Source organism: Ailuropoda melanoleuca, chromosome 4, assembly GCF_002007445.2.
Source record: "Ailuropoda melanoleuca isolate Jingjing chromosome 4, ASM200744v2, whole genome shotgun sequence".
NCBI lineage: Eukaryota > Metazoa > Chordata > Mammalia > Carnivora > Ursidae > Ailuropoda > Ailuropoda melanoleuca.
The window spans coordinates 24857892-24875118 of record NC_048221.1 but is presented as its reverse complement, the minus strand read 5'-3'; the positions used below and the strand labels follow the sequence as shown (position 1 = coordinate 24875118).

Sequence of the window (17227 nt, the reverse complement as noted above, 5' to 3'; positions counted from 1 at the left end):
ATGACTGAAAAGGGAGAGGTCACGACCAGCACCATTGAAATTGCAAGGATTATTAGAAACTTTTATCAACAGCTATATGCCAAAAAACTAAACAATCTGGAAGAGATGGAGGCCTTCCTGGAAACCTATAAACTACCAAGACTGAAACAGGAAGAAATAGATTTCTTAAATAGGCCAATTAACTATGAAGAAATTGAGTCAGTGATAAACAACCTTCCAAATAATAAAACTCCAGGCCCAGACGGTTTTCCTGGGGAATTCTACCAAACATTCAAAGAAGAAATAATACCTATTCTCCTAAAGCTATTTCAAAAAATAGAAACAGAAGGAAAGCTACCAAACTCATTCTATGAGGCTAATATTACCTTGATCCCCAAACCAGGCAAAGACCCCCTCAAAAAGGAGAATTACAGACCGATTTCTCTAATGAATATGGATGCCAAAATCCTCAACAAGATCCTTGCTAATAGAATCCAACAGTACATTAAAAGGATTATCCATCATGACCAAGTGGGATTCATACCTGGGATGCAAGCATGGTTCAACACTCGCAAATCAATCAATGTGATACATCATATCAACAAGAAAAGACTCAAGAACCATATGATCCTCTCAATTGATGCAGAAAAAGCATTTGACAAAATACAGCATCCTTTCCTGATTAAAACCCTTCAGAGTGTAGGAATAGAGGGTACATTTCTCAATCTCATAAAAGCCATCTATGAAAAGCCTACTGCAAGCATTATTCTCAATGGGGAAAAGCTGGAAGCCTTTCCCTTAAGATCAGGAACACGACAAGGATGCCCACTCTCGCCACTATTATTCAACATAGTACTAGAAGTCCTTGCAACAGCAATCAGAAGACAAAAAGGGATCAAAGGTATCCAAATCGGCAAAGAAGAAGTCAAACTGTCTCTCTTTGCAGATGACATGATACTCTATATGGAAAACCCAAAGGAATCCACTCCCAAACTATTAGAAGTTATAGAACAATTCAGTAAGGTGGCAGGATACAAAATCAATGCCCAGAAATCAGTTGCATTTCTATACACGAATAACGAGACTGAAGAAAGAGAAATTAGGGAATCCATCCCATTTACAATAGCAACAAAAACCATACGTTACCTTGGAATTCACTTAACCAGAGACGTAAAGGATTTATATTCTAGAAACTATAAATCACTCTTGAGATTGAGGAAGACACAAAAAGATGGAAAAAATTCCGTGCTCATGGATCAGAAGAATTAACATAGTTAAAATGTCCATACTACCCAGAGCAATCTACACTTTCAATGCTATCCCGATCAAAATACCGAGGACATTTTTCAAAGAACTGGAACAAATAGTCCTTAAATTTGTATGGAACCAGAAAAGGCCCCGAATCGCCACGGATCTGTTGAAAAGGAAAAACAAAGCTGGGGGTATCACAATGCTGGATTTAGAGCTGTACTACAAAGCTGTCATCACAAAGACAGCATGGTACTGGCACAAAAACAGACACATCGACCAATGGAACAGAATAGAGAACCCAGAAATGGACCCTCGGCTCTTTGGGCAACTAATCTTTGATAAAGCAGGAAAAAACATCCGGTGGAAAAAAGACAGTCTCTTCAATAAATGGTGCTGGGAAAATTGGACAGCTACATGCAAAAGAATGAAACTTGACCACTCTCTCACACCATACACAAAAATAAACTCCAAATGGATGAAAGACCTCAATGTGAGACAGGAATCCATCAAAATTCTAGAGGAGAACATAGGCAGCAACCTATATGACATTGGCCAAAGCAACCTTTTTCATGACACATATCCAAAGGCAAGAGAAACAAAAGATAAAATGAACTTATGGACTTCATCAAGATAAAAAGCTTCTGCGCAGCCAAGGAAATGGTCAAAAAAACTAAGAGGCAGCCCAACGGAATGGGAGAATATATTTGCAAAGGACACCACAGATAAAGGACTGGTATCCAAGATCTACAAAGAACTTCTCAAACTCAATACACGAGAAACAAATAAACAAATCATAAAATGGGCAGAAGATATGAACAGACACTTTTCCAATGAAGACATACAAATGGCTAACAGACAACACATGAAAAAATGTTCAAAATCATTAGCCATCAGGGAAATTCAAATCAAAACCACACTGAGATACCATATGCCAGTTAGAATGGCAAAAATAGACAAGGCAAGAAACAACAATTGTTGGAGAGGATGTGGAGAAAGGGGATCCCTCCTACATTGTTGGTGGGAATGCAAGTTGGTACAGCCACTCTGGAAAACAGTGTGGAGGTCCCTTAAAAAGTTAAAAATTGAGCTACCCTATGACCCAGCCATTGCACTACTGGGTGTTTACCCCAAAGATACAGACGTAGTGAAGAGAAGGGCCATATGCACCCCAATGTTCATAGCAGCAATGTCCACAATAGCTAAATCGTGGAAGGAGCTGAGATGCCCTTCAACAGATGACTGGATTAAGAAGTTGTGGTCCATATATACAATGGAATATTACTCAGCTATCAGAAAGAACGAATTCTCAACATTTGCTGCAATATGGACGGCACTAGAGGAGATAATGCTAAGTGAAATAAGTCAAGCAGAGAAAGACAATTATCATATGGTTTCTCTCATCTACGTAACATAAGAAATAGGATGATCGGTAGGGGAAGAAAGGGATAAAGAAAGGGGGGGTAATCAGAAGGGGGAATGAAGCATGAGAGACTATGGACTCTGAGAAACAAACTGAGGGCTTCAGAGGGGAGGGGGTGGGGGAATGGGATAGACTGGTGATGGGTAGTAAGGAGGGCACATATTGCATGGTGCACTGGGTAGTATACGCAACTAAATGAATCATCGAACTTTACATCGGAAACCGGGGATGTACTGTATGGTGACTAACATAATATAATAAAAAAAATTTAAAAAAAATAAAGATGTTATTTTATTAACTTCTGGGTCTCATTGTTATGCTTGGAAGTCAGGTATTTTTCTTATTTGTGTGTGTCTGAATTTAATGTGTGTTTTCCCTCCACCTGTTTTAATATTTTTCTTTGCCTATGTGCCTTGTGTTGTTTGTTTTGTACTTATCTTGCTTGGAGTTGCTATACTTCTTGAATCTGTGGATTGATGTCTTTCTCTAGAAAATTTTCAGTATTTATCTCAAAATACTTCTGCCCTATTTTGTCTCCCCTGTCCTTCTGCGACTCCAATTAAACATATGTTAGATCATTTTTTTGTAGGTTTGCAGGGTTCTTGTCTCACAGAGTCAAAGAATGAATCTCATGGACAGAAAGGGTGAAGTGAAGTGAAAGTTTATTAAGTGAAGGTGAGAGCAGAAAGGAAAGAAAAAAACTCTCTAGAGTGAGAGAAGTCCTGAATGAGTTGCCATTGAGGGCTTTTAGTGGCAGTCCTTTATTGAGAACCGACTGGGAAGCTTGTGGCCTGGAGATTCTTGTTTTTGTTCCCTTATCTCTGGTTCCACTCTGTGTCGGTGTCTCCACCTGCCAGGAGTAGTAACCCTTTCCTTATTCATGGGTCAGGGCCTGTAGGCAGAAAGAGCTATACTGGGATTGTGAGAAGTGACTGATTGTATACTTTTTAATTAGTGGAGGTTAGAGATAGAGCAGGTCTCCAAGGAATCTGGAAGCAAGGCTTTCAGGATGTTGAGGGGCTAGCTGCTGCCAAGATAAGGTTACTTTTAAACCTGAAGGCACTAAGGCAGCCATAAGTCCCTTGAGGAAGGTCACGCTCTACGTGTTTCAGGTATCTATCAGTGGGCTTCGAGCTATAAGTAGATTTTAATATAAGTTACATTTATTTAGCCTTTATTTCCCACATCAATTTTATATTGCCATAAGAACATCTCTTATGTTCTTTATTAATTTTATTATCTGTGCTGTAGTTTGGATACTTTTTATTGGCCTGTCTTTGAGATCAATGATTTTTTTCCTTTGGTTTTGTTCAGTCCACTGATAAACCTATCCAATGAATTATTAATTTCACATTTTTTTTTTTAGTTTTAGTGTGTCCAATCTGGTTTCATTAAAATTGCATTTTTCTTTGCTTGAATTCATCTTTTCATTTGTTTTCTGTCATATTGTCTATTTTCTCTTAAACATTTATAGAAGTCATTTTTATTGCTCTGCTAATTATGACATCCAGGTCATCTGGGAGCTTGTTTTTTTCTCTTGATCTTCACCTGTTTCATCTCATGACTTGTAAAATTTGATTTTATATTAAAAATTGTGTATAAAATAATTGTAGAGGCTAAAGTATTATTTTTCCCACAGAAAAACTATGTTTTTCCTGTGTCAGAGAGCTAGACTGAGTGATGATCAATTTAGTTGGGAGTTGACCCAACCAGAGCTTGTGGCAGCATTGGTGAACTTTCACTTACCTCTGGTTTCACGTCTTTAGAGTGAGAATTGTCCTGTATTATAGGGCCATCCCTCTAGTAGCAGTTTAGGATAGAAGCATCCCAAGATAAGGAAGTATCTGTGTGCCTTTCTAGCTAAGCCCTTGATTTCTTATGTCACCTCACACTCAGCAAAAGCATAGGCAGTGGGTGAATCAGATTTGCATTTGAGGCTTCTCCAGATTCAGATCTGCTGCGCAAGCCCACATGACCATTAAATTCACTGATGGTTCCTCTTCAGCAAAGTCCCTCTGTCTATGGCAGGCCCAATCCAATGCCCACCTTATGTCTGTAGCTGGAAAATGCTCCCACCAGCTAAATTAGCATTGATTTGTGCTCACCGAGGAAGCCTCATCCCTTTCTGAAATTTCATTCCTTTAGACATACTTGTATCCAAAGAACTTCTCTATCTTTACATTTTTTAAAAATTTTTTTAGATTCTCCATTTCCTTCTAGTTACTACAGTGGGAAGGATTGTTTGGCATGTCCTTCCACCTAAGCAAAGGTGAAATTCTGGAAAACACTATTAAAAGGAGTTTCGTGCAGCCTGCACTCAATGCTATGGTGCCCCGATCATTAACTTATTATAGAGAATGATAATATTTTTTAAGTAATTCTTTTTGTTCTTCCTTTTAATTAAAAAAAAGCTTTTTTAAAAAAATAAAGCTTTAAGAGATGCCTGGGTGGCCCAGTTAGTTAAGCATCTACCTTTGGCTCAGGTCAGGAACCCAGGGTCCTGGGAACAAGTTCCCCATTGGGCTCCTTACTCCATGGGCAGTCTGCTTCCCCTCCTGCCTGCTGCTTCCCCTGCTTGTGCTCTTTCTCTGATAAATAAATAAATAATCTTAAAAAAAAAAGTTTTAAGAAATAATTTATCAATATAGGAAGATAGCGATTTTTTATTTCAAAGTGAAAAGTCTATATTTATAAGGTATGTTTGAGATGATTTATACCATTTTATAAAAATGCATTCCATTTTTCTTTTATTTTAGGAATTTTTGGAATGTGCTCATGAAACCTGTCAAGTACATAATCTTCAGCCAGTTAAATTTTTTATTGAAAAGATGATTCAGACATATGAAATGATGATTGTGAGACATGGGTAAGATTATAGATTATCATTGTCTGCTGTAGTTAGATGTTATTTTCAAATTATTATCTAAACAACTAAAATTTGTGAACCAAAGGACTCAGCAAATTTTGTATGCTAGGTAGGCTAGGGAACAAAGATCATCATCCCCCAATTTCCATCCCAGTGGCTTAAAATAAAGGTTTATTTCTCTCTCATGTTACCGATCCAACAAGGATTGGTAAGGTATGTTCATTCAGTGATATGGCACTAGCGACCAGCAGTTTGCCCTTTTGGTCATCAGATTTGTTATTTGCTCTCCTTCATGCACATAAAACACACCCTTTTCTTCCCAGGAAGACAAAAGTCCTAGTCAGTCTAGGTGATGCATGATAGTTTCTGCATCAGATTTGGAAGTTGTTCCTCTTGATCCAAAGACCTACTGATTAGAAAGACAAGTTACCTGCCGTCCACACACCTAGTCTTAATTATAATGGTGGAGAACAGGTTATTAGAGCAAACACTACTATCCAGAAACTGAAGAACTGGAGACACAGCCAACACTGATTGGTAGCAATTCTGAAACCCATCTGGGTAACTGGGGAGCCCCAGTTCCAGAGATAAACTGACCATGAAACTGAGAGTTTAAACCTCAGGACCTGTCACTTGTAGGGGCCTTTCCAAGGAGTCATAATCATTTGTTTTACATAATTTATTACATAGGGTATCATTAAAGTGACTGTGGGCATTTTGTATCCATAGTTCTATATATAATTTTTTCCTACTCCACTGATTATATAAACTTTAAACCCTGTAAAACCTGGATCCACTTCAGCATGATTTCGCAGGGGCTTTGCAGTTAACTGTTCTTTGTGGACACTGGTTCAATTTTCTTGAGAGGTCTTTCCATCTTCATTTTCATCCCTGGTCACACGTGGAGTAGACAATAGAGAATATGTTCTTGGGAGCTGAGAAATGTTTTCAGCTTGCTTCCTACCTGTAGAAAGTTGAGGTCTCAAAGGTCATGATTTTTTTTTTAAAAGACAGGATTTAAAAAACAATAACTCCATATTTGTAAATTTTCAAACATATACAAAAATAGAGGGAATAGTACAATCAGCCCTCATGCATCCAATATGCAAGGATCATTTTTAAAAAATTTTTATTTGAGAGAGAGAGAGCAAGAGAGCACACAGGTCGGGGGAGGAGCAGAGGGAGAAGCAGACCGCCCTGCTGAACAGGGAGTCCTACGCGGGGCTCGATCCCAGGACCCCAGGATCATGACCTGAGCCGAAGGCAGACACTGAACCAGCTGAGCCACCCAGGTGCCCCTGCAAGGATCATTTTTAAGTCTTGAACATTCACTTTTTTTTTTTTAGGCTAGACTCATAGTTTCTTTGTCAGTAAACTCCCTCAAAAACTTGGTAAGCTTATTTGTTTGATTCTAAGCAGCTCTGTATGCCAATAACCACAACTACAGTCCTTACCAAGTCATACCTTTATAAATTTCCTTGCAGTATCCTTGAACCTTTCAGTTTTAATTGAGAAGACCACAAGCTTAATCTATTTTCACTCCTGCAATGATTACTGTGAACCATATTAAAATGTCATAGATTTTAATAGTGATACAAGCCCTACCCTTAATTTGATCCTTGGTGCCACACTGAGTAGGTATTTTTTGTTCAAAGGTTTTCTCAATTTATCTTTTACCAATTGGGGATGAGAATAAGTTGCTTGTAGGTTCCTGAATTTCTGGACTCCCTTTATTCTCTTTCATTCCAACTTGCAAACTGGCCATTTTTTCCTTCTGGGCTCAGTTCTTTCCAATAGTTCTTTGTTAAGTGTAGCCTTCAGCTGGCGTTGTATACTAATAATATTCTGTTTACCATCCTTTTTCTTAAAATGGCAGTTTCATTAGTTATATTATCTGTCTTCCAAGTTACCTCAAGGAACAAATTTACCAAATATTTCATCATTGCATGACACTAATTGCCAGTCTTTCGGCCTCTGTTAATAACACTTAATTTGCCACCCACAACCTGGCCTTTAGGCCAGGGACACATTTAAGTCTTTTTATTATGGCAAGAATACCTTGCCCTTTCTAGGAACCAGTTTCTGTCAGTAAGGATGGGCTAGATTATTCTTTGGAAACAATCAGTCCCTGAGACCAGATCTTGGTGACTTAAAAAAACAAAGGCTTATTTCTCATTCATGCTGTGTCCACTGTAGGTTAACAGGAAGGATTTGCTCATCATAATTACCCAGGGTCCCAGGCAGCTGAAGCAGCCAGCATCTCGACATGATGGGTCACTGCTGTGCTAGGGCAAAAAGCTCTGTGAGAAGAGAGCCTGGAAGCTCCCTCACTGGCAATAATTTGAAGTAACACCCATGTTTTCCACTTATTACTCACTTAGAATTTCCACAAGAGGGAATGGAATCCTACTATGTGCTGGGAGAGAGGAGATTCATAAGTATTTAACAAAGAGCACTGGTAATTACTGTAGCAAGTAAAGACTTGAGGAACGGGAACTTTTCCCACTTCTCTCCTTGGGAGGCCCCAAGACTTTTTTTTCCCCCTCCAATCTTAAGAGTGTACAGTTAAGTTTTCATTCTCATTTGGAGATTTTTTTATTCTATTCTCTTTTGTAGATCGTGTTATTAATATAGAGAATTTTAGAGATCAACCAGTTCAGAAGTTAAATGTATTCTCCTCAGGTCTGAGAAAAATTCATAGAATTTCAAAAATTATTAATACCTGTTTTTTTATACATCAGTATACAGGCAAATAATTTACCATTATTTTTTAGAATCTTCTTACATAATTCTTTTCCTTAATAGTTTCATGTTAGTAGGAGAGCCTTTTGCTGCTAAGACAAAAGTTCTGCATATACTGGCTGATACTCTAACTCTTATGAATGAACGCGGCTACGGAGAGGAAGAAAAGGTCATTTATCGGACGGTAAACCCCAAATCCATTACTATGGGCCAACTTTTTGGACAGTTTGATCCAGTGTCTCATGAGGTAGTAATCTACAATATAAATATTCTCTTATTGACAATGTACAGTAAACCAAGAAATTTGAAATGTTTTTAATATGATCACTTTATAGTTTTATAAAGGAAGCTTTCCAATTCTCTTTTCTTCCTCAGTGGACTGATGGTATTGTGGCCAATACTTTTAGGGAATTTGCCTTATCAGAAACACCGGACCGGAAATGGGTTGTATTCGATGGTCCCATTGACACTTTGTGGATAGAGAGCATGAACACAGTATTGGATGACAATAAAAAGGTAAAATCATCATGATTAAAAGCAAAACTGATGCACTATATGAATATACCAAACACTACTGAACTATAAACTCAAAAAAAGGTTAATATGATAGATTTAATACAAAATGGTTTTGGGGTTTTTTTTGCCATTGTTTTAAAAACAAAATAGATGCAGACATACTTAAGCAATATTGTGTGTTCAACAACTAGTTGACTAGGATTATACACTTAAAAGAAAGGGTGAAGCAATTTAATACATTTATAAATTATATTTTCAATGAAAACTATGCTGTAGCAAATCCTCTGCTTAATTTTTTTATAGAATAAAAGTGTATTAAAACCATTGTGTTAGCAGGAGGGCATAGTAATGTAATAGGTGTTGTTAAGTGACTTCAGTCTTATGGTTTCTTACAGAACTTTAATATTTTAGGAGGAAATAAAAGGGCTTCATTCCTTCTTGAAAACACTGAATGCTTCAGTGCTTGTCTGTGTTACATTACCTTAGAAGCTGTGAAATACACAAAAGAACTAGAAAATGGAAATCCTCTAGTATTTGTTTTAATTGACAGATAACATGCAAACTATAAAATGTGACTAATTTTAAGTTCTGTGCTTTTTTAGGCCTATGTGTACATTCTCATAACCATCATTTAAATAAAGATGCATAAAATTTCTTGTACGTACAGGGTTTGCTCATGTTCCTTAGTACACCCTGCCCCAGGGGCAGTCACTATTCTGACTTCTGTGATAAATTAGTTTTGCTGGTTCTTGAACTTCATAAATATAGAATCATACTCCTTAGTGTTTTTCTTCTTTTGGTCAATATGGTATCTATGTAGTCATGGTATTGTAGTTCCATTTTATTTATTCTTTTTATGTCTTCATTAGTATTCTACTATATAAATATATCATAATTTATTTTCATACTTACATGAAATAGCTACACTACTAAATAAGCAAACTAATTAGCATTCAAACAAATATGCCAGCACATTGTCTTGGGTAGTTGGTCATTTATTCATATTCTTTCTTTCGGTTATATTGATTGAACTAAAAAGTAGTCTTGATGCCTAAGAGAGGGATTAATAAGGGTCTGATTCAGACCCACGTGGGAGGATTCTCATATTGGATAAGAAGGAAGCAGGAAAGGATAGGTATAGATATAGGTAAATGTATGGATTTAATAGTGGAAATTGGAAGGCAAACACTTTTTATGATTTATTTATTGTGTGAAGGGGTTGACCCTGGTTCTTTCCTCATTGGAGGAGAAAAGGTGAAGATTTAAATTATCTATTATGGAAAATGGGAAAGAGAGCTGCCTAGGAAAGCATAGAAACATATCTGAGGATTAGTAGTGGTGCCAAGGTCTGCCTTTAGGAGATTTTCCCTAACGGTCTAAGCAGCTTGGATGTAAAGGTAGATGATGGTGCCAGACTCGAAGTACACAAAGACTTTAGAGATATTGGCATGAGAGTGCTAGAAGTGCTAGACCATAGCATGGAAGCTGCTTAATAATGAGGGAAGCGAAAACATCAGCAATGTGCATATGAAGAGCAAGTGTAGTAGGAGTCAATGCGTGAGAGCACTGCAGGGGTAGGAGGCGGCAGGCAGAAACTGGCATGCTTGAATTTAGTATTTCAGAATTGTGTAGTGTTCCAGGAGAGAAGGTCCCAAGGTATATACAGTGGATGACTGGAATGCAGTAGGAAAGTAAATGAAGACAGGGTAGTCAAGGATCTGATGGGCTGCCATGTTGAGATGCTTCTCCTCGTGAACACTGGATCAGAAATTGAGCCAAGTATCAAAGGCTTTAGCTAATGATGGGAATGCTTGGCTGCTGGTGAGTGACAGCAGCAAGCATGGTTGTCAAAGGAGCAAGGGGTAGAGAGGGTGGTGGAGTAGAGTATTTGGGAAACACCATGGGGGAGTGAGGAGAAAACTGACCTCACCTCCCAAATTTGAAGCAAATAGGAGAATGTTTGCTGAAATAATCTGGTAGAAAATGGAAGTATTGTAGACCAGCACTGTCCAATAGATCTTTCTGCAATGATGGAAATATTTGGAGAATGAGAAGGAAGGAAAGAAAATGGTACCTACAGAGGGATTTGATTGGTGGAGGCATGAGCAGAGGTGGGCAAGGAGGAGGATGCAGTGGAATGGGTGCTGGAGAGTGAGGTGGCTTCACCGTGGACCCACAGACGAAGGACCAGATCTTGATCTAGGCCCATGTGTAGATCCAGATGAAGACTGTGACAACAGTGCAATTCATGTGCAAGGCTGAAATGACAGTGGGACTCCACATGATCTGGCAGACTTCTTGAAGCAGTGTGGAGTTGTTAAGATGAACAAGAGAACCGGACAACTCATGATCCATATCTACTTGGACAAGGAAACAGGAAAGCCCAAAGGTGATGCTACGATGTCCTATGAAGACTCACCAACTTCCAAGGCTGCCATGGAGTGGTTTAATGGGAAAGATTTCCAAGGGAGCAAACTTAAGGTTTCTCTTGCTAGGAAGAAGCCTCCGATGAACAGCATGCGGGGTGATGTGCCTCCCCGTGAGGGCAGAGGGATGCCGCAGCCGCACCGTGGAGGTCCAGGGGCCCAGGAGGTTCTAGGGGCCCCATGAGTCACATAGGAGGCTGTGGAGGAGACAGAGGTGGCTTCCCCCAAGAGGACCCCAGGGTTCCAGAGGGAACCCATCCAGAGGAGGAAGCGTCCAGCACCAAGCTGGAGACTGGCAGTGCCCCAATCCGGGGTGTGGAAACCAGAACTTCGCATGGAGAACAGAATGCAACCAGTGTAAGGCCTCGAAGCCTGAAGCCTTCCTTCTACCACCCTTTCCAAGCCTGGATAGTGACCATGGCAGAGACAGCCCTGGTGGCATTTGGGGAGGAAGAGTCTGCCTCATGGACTGCGGAGATCCTGGAGGGATGTCCAGAGGTGGCCATGGTGAAGACAGGGCTTCCATGGTGGCCAGGGCATGGACCGAGGTGGTTATGGTAGAGGAAGACGAGGTGGCCCTGGTGGGCCCCCTGGACCTTTGATGGAGCAGATGGGAGGAAGAAGAGGCAGGTGTGGAAGACCTGGAAAAATGGATAAAGGTGAGCACCGTCAGAAATGCAGAGACAAGCCATACCAGATGCAGAGACCCTGCAGAGCTGCATTGACCACCAGATTTATTTTTTAAACCAGAAAATGTTTTAAATTTATAATTCTATATTTATAATGTTGGCCACAACATTATGATTATTCCTTGTCTGTACTTTAGTATTTTTCACCATTTATGAAGAAACATTAAAACAAGTCAAATGGTAGTGTGCCAAGTTTTTTTCCTTTTTTTAAAGATGGTTGTTTTAAGACTGAACAATGGGAACCCCTTGTGTGCATGCTCAGTATCATTGTGGAGAACCAAGAGCGCCCCTAACTATAACAGTGTTCATGGTTGTGATTTTTTTAAAGAAAATTCCAAATGTTTTTAAAAATGATGGAAATATTTGTATTGTCTAAGAAGGTAGCTATTAGTCACATGTGGCTGGCTACTGAGCATTTGAAACATGGCTTAGTACAGGGGTGCCTGGCTGCCTCACTCAGTAGAGCATGTGACTCTTGATCTCAGGGTTCTAAGTTCAGGCCCCACATTGGGTGTAGAGATTACTTAAAAATAAAATCTTTAAAAAAATAATGGGGCTCAGAGCAATTGAAGAACTGACTTTCAATTTTATTTAATTTTAACTACTTAAGATTAAATTGTTGAATTAGATTTAATTAGTTAAAATTAAATATAAATAGCCACATATGACCGCTGGCTAGCATATTGGACCCCATAGCTCTAGACCATTCATTTATTTTATAGAGAAGAAACAGGTCCAGGAACGTTAAATGCTGCCTTGTTGACATATATCTAGGTAGAGGCAAAACTGGGGCTACAGTGATGGTCGTAGAGAAGAAACACTGAAAAATAAATGAAGGGGAAGGGGGCGCCTGGGTGGCTCAGTCGGTTAAGTAGCTTCCTTAGGCTCAGGTCATGATCCCGGGGTCCTGGGATCGAGCCCCGCATCGGGCTCCCTGCTGAGCAGGGAACCTGCTTCTCCCTCTCTCTATGCCTGCAGCCCCTCCTGCTTGTGTGCACGCACTCTCTCTGTCTCTGTCAAATAAATAAAATCTTTTAAAAAAAATAAGAGGAAGAGTTGAAAAGACTTAATGAAATTAACTTGGAATATCAATAATACTAATTATTACAATTGTTGAAAGTTAATGATAATTGCAAAGGTAGAAGCCAAGAAGATTGAGAAGATAAGATGGCTTTAATAATAGTGGACAAGAAAGGAATTTGGCAAAAAAGAAACAGTTGATAAATTCAGTTTTTTACATATTTGATTGAAGAGGAATGTTTTAGATTAAAAGCGATCAAGGGAGCATAGCAAATGCAATGCATGGTCCTTGGTTTGAAGAATCAGTTGAAAAGACATTTCTAATACAACTGAGGAAATTTGAGTACTGGCTGAGCATTACATGCTATTAAGGAGTTAGTGGTGATTTTGTTAGCTGCAATAATGTTTTTGTGGTCATATAGAAAACTCCTTACTTTTAAGAGATACATATTGACATATTTGGATATGAAATGCCATGGTATGCATAATGCCCTTCAAAACACTGCTTTAAAAAACAAAGCAAATGTGGCAAAATGTTAACATTGGTTAAATCCAGGAGATGAATACATGAGTGCTCATACTCTTTTCTATTTTCAATTTTTCTCTTTTTTTTTAATTAATAACATCTTTATAAAGTCAGGAATATTTCATGTAATTATATTAATAGTAAGAACTGAGATTTGTCTAGGATTTTTGCAGTGTGTCATGTATTTTTCCTCTTGCCTAACCCTATGGAGGAGAAATTATCCCTGTTCATAGATGAAGAGGCTGGGACTCAGAAATGTTAAGTATTTGCTTACCTAGTAAGTAATTGACGGAGCTAGACCTAGAATTACAATTTTCTGGCTTCTGTTTTAACACTTACTATATTATATCATAGGATATACGTTATCTTATACATAGAATAAATTTTTATCTGAGAAGTTTGAGTTTTTAAAAAATAAACATTTGAAAAATAATTGCCTTTAGCTTTGCCTTATGAGTGGAGAAATCATTCAGATGTCCCCTCAAATGAGCCTCATCTTTGAAGCGATGGACCTTTCCCAGGCCTCGGTAAGTTTATATTTTAGTATAACAGGAGTTTGTGTGTTCACTTGGTCAATACGTATTTTTTATTATATGTCAGAAGACAAGTTAGGCACCAGGAATACTAAGATGAGTAAGACACAGTGTATTTAGGGAGGATAAGAAGCATGCTAATAAATAATTCCACTATATAGCTACTTGTAAGTACTCTAAGATTTTGGAGGGGATGAGCATCCAAGAGGGGAATGGTTAGAGGAGGATCACGGAAAATGTCTGAGTGTTTCATCTCGTTTCGAGGGGTAACACTTCTCTAGGGAGATGAGTTGGGGCTGGGCATTCCAAATCATGACTAGATGATATCTAAAGACCTGAAGACATGACGTGTCTGGGGAACTGTCACTGCAAACATTTTATCTAATATATGTGAGGCTTTAGAGGAAGACAGGAGCTAGATCATGGAAGGCTGTATAGGTCATTCAAAGAAGTAGTTGATAACGGCCACTGGTATATGAGCAACGTTAGAAAAAGAAAATGTCTTTTTTCTCTAGCCAGCCACCGTAAGCCGCTGTGGCATGATTTATTTGGAACCCTCGCAGTTAGGATGGGAACCACTTGTGTCCTCGTGGTTGAATTCCCTGAAAGGACCTCTTCAGGAACCAGATCATCAGGCTCTTCTGAAAGGACTTTTTGGCTGGTTAATAAAGCCCACTTTAAAGCTTCGTAAGAAAAACTGCAAGGTAACACTATAATTCTCTGACCTGTTCAAGTTCCTTTAGTTTCCATTCAACATGACCTAAGTCTAAAGTCACAATAGTAGGATAAATAACTAAAATCAGTTTCCCCTTAGACATTTGGTATCTACTTTTTAAAATGGGGTGTTTATTGTGACAATCAGTAATTCACCTGGAGTTGTAAGAAATAATAGATCCCCTGCACAATTTACCCAATTTCTTCCAATGGTAACATTTTGCAACATCCTTGCACAACAAGGATATTGACATTGATAATATCTACTGATCTTATTCAGATCCCCTTAGTTTTATTTGTACTCAAGTGTGTATGTGTGTGTCTCTCTGGGTTTCATTTTTAAGTTTGTAATATTTTATAATTGTAAATAAAAGTGCAACTTTGTGCCCTTTGCCCAACGTCTCCTCATTACCTCCACCTCCCCACACCTGGTGACCACCATTTTACTCTGGTTCTATGCATTCAATTTTCAGATTCTGCATATAAGTGACATGCAATTTTTTTCCTTTCTGCGTCTGACATTATTCACTTACCATAATGTGTTAGAGTTCATCCATGTTGTTACAAATAGCAGGATCTCTCTTTTATGTCTGAATAATATTCCATTATAGGTATTTTTAGGACAATTTCTTTATCCATTTGTCCATCAATAGTTTGTGGCCATATCTTGGCTATTGGGAATAACGCTGCAGTGAACATGGGAGTGCAGAAATATCTTTGAGGTACTGATGTCATGTCCTGAAGAGGGATTGCTGGATCACATAGTAGTTCTATCATTAGTTTTTTGAGGATCTTCCACACTGTTTTCCAGAGTGTCTGTGCCAGTTTGCATTCCCACCAACAGTGCATGAGGGTTCTCTTTTCTCCACATCTTCATCAAGACTTGTCACCTTTCATCTTTATAATCATCCTAACAGGTGTGAAGTGATCATTGGTTTTGATTTTCATTTCTCTGATGATTAGTGATGTTGAATGCCTCCATACACACCCGTTAGCCATTTGTATGTCTTCTCTAGAAAAAGTGTCCGTTCAAATCCTTTGCCCATTTTTAAATTGGAATTTTTTTGTTATTAAATTGTATGAGTTCATTATATATTTTGGATATTGACCCCTTATGAGATATATGGTTTGCAAATATTTTCCCTCAATTGATAAGTTGCCTTTTCATTTTGTTGCTCATTTCCCTTGCTGTGCAGGAACTTTTTGTTTGATGTGGTCCCACTTTATTTTTGCTTTTGTTGCCTGAGTTTTTGTCCTATACAAAAAATCATTGCCAAGGTCGATGTCAAGGAGCTTTCCCCCCATGTTTTCTTCTGGGATTTTTATGGCTTCAGGTTTTACATTTAAGTCTTGAACCCATTTCGAGTTGATTTTGGTGTGTGGTATAAGATAAAGGTCCAGCTTCATTCTTTTACATGTGGCTATCTGATTTTCCCAATACTATTTATTGAAGAGACTATCCTTTTCCCATTGTGTATTCTTTTTTTTTTTTTTTAGGTTTATTTATTTATTTTAGAGACAGAGAATGAGTGTGTGAAAGCGGGGGAGGAGGGGCAGGGGGAGTAGGAGAATGAATCTTGAGCAGACTCCTTGCTGAGTGTGGAGCCCATTACAGGGCTGGATCTCACAACCTATGAGATCATGACCTGAGCCAAAACCAAGAGTTGGACATTCAACTGACTCAGTCACCCAGGTGCGCCCCCTGCCCCTTGTGTATTCTTGTTGTCCTTGTTGAAGATCAGTTGACTGTATGTGCTTGAGTTTATTTTGGATTTTCAATTCTGTCCATTTGCTTCTATGTCTTATATGCCAGTAACACACTGTTTTGATTACTGGAACTTTGTAATATAATTTGAAACCAGAACATGTTAAGAAAGAGCTCTATTCTTTCCTAAGATTATTTTGGCTATTCAGAGTCTTTTGTGGTTCCACACAAATTTTAAAAACTTTCTTTATTTTTGAAAAAAATGCCATTGAAATTTTGATAGGGATTGCATTGAATCTGTAGATCACTTTAGGTTCTATGGACATTTCAACACTGTTAATTTTTCCAATCCATGAGCACAGGATGTTTTCCGTTTATTTCTGTCTTCTTCAGTTTCTTTCACTGATGCTTTATGGTTTTCAATGTACAGATCTTTCATGTTCCTGGTTAAATTTATTCCTAAGTATTTTATTCTTTTTGATGGTATAATAGATGGTATTGTTTTCTTGATTTCCTCTTAAGATAGATCATTGTTGGTGTAAACAAATGTAATTGATTTTTGTATATTGGTTTTGTATCCTGTAACCTTATTGAGTTTGTTCTAAAAGGTAATTAAAAAAAATTTTTTTTTCACGGAGTCTTTAGTGTTTTAGTGTTTTCCACATATAGGATCATGTCACCTACAAATAGCAATCCTTTTACTTCTTTTCTGATTTGGATGCCTTTTATTTCTTGTCTGATTGCTCTAGTTGCCTTCTGGTTGAAAAGAAGTGGCGAGAGTGTGCTTCATTGCCTCATACCAAATCTTAGAGGAAGAACTTTCAGTTTTACCCCATGGAT

General features: G+C 38.3%; 1 protein-coding gene and 1 pseudogene across 1 annotated transcript in view; both read left to right on the top strand.

Annotated features, from left to right (window-relative positions):
• The window catches only part of DNAH12 (dynein axonemal heavy chain 12), a 192987-nt gene that overhangs the window by 70156 nt on the left and 105604 nt on the right, over nucleotides 1–17227 (top strand). The window contains exons 30-34 of the mRNA XM_034658502.1: nucleotides 5407–5516; nucleotides 8322–8505; nucleotides 8634–8774; nucleotides 13879–13962; nucleotides 14484–14672. Coding sequence (XP_034514393.1) covers nucleotides 5407–5516; nucleotides 8322–8505; nucleotides 8634–8774; nucleotides 13879–13962; nucleotides 14484–14672 — 708 coding nt within the window. The remainder of the gene's footprint in view (nucleotides 1–5406; nucleotides 5517–8321; nucleotides 8506–8633; nucleotides 8775–13878; nucleotides 13963–14483; nucleotides 14673–17227) is intronic.
• Nucleotides 10822–12067, top strand: LOC105239961 (annotated as a pseudogene).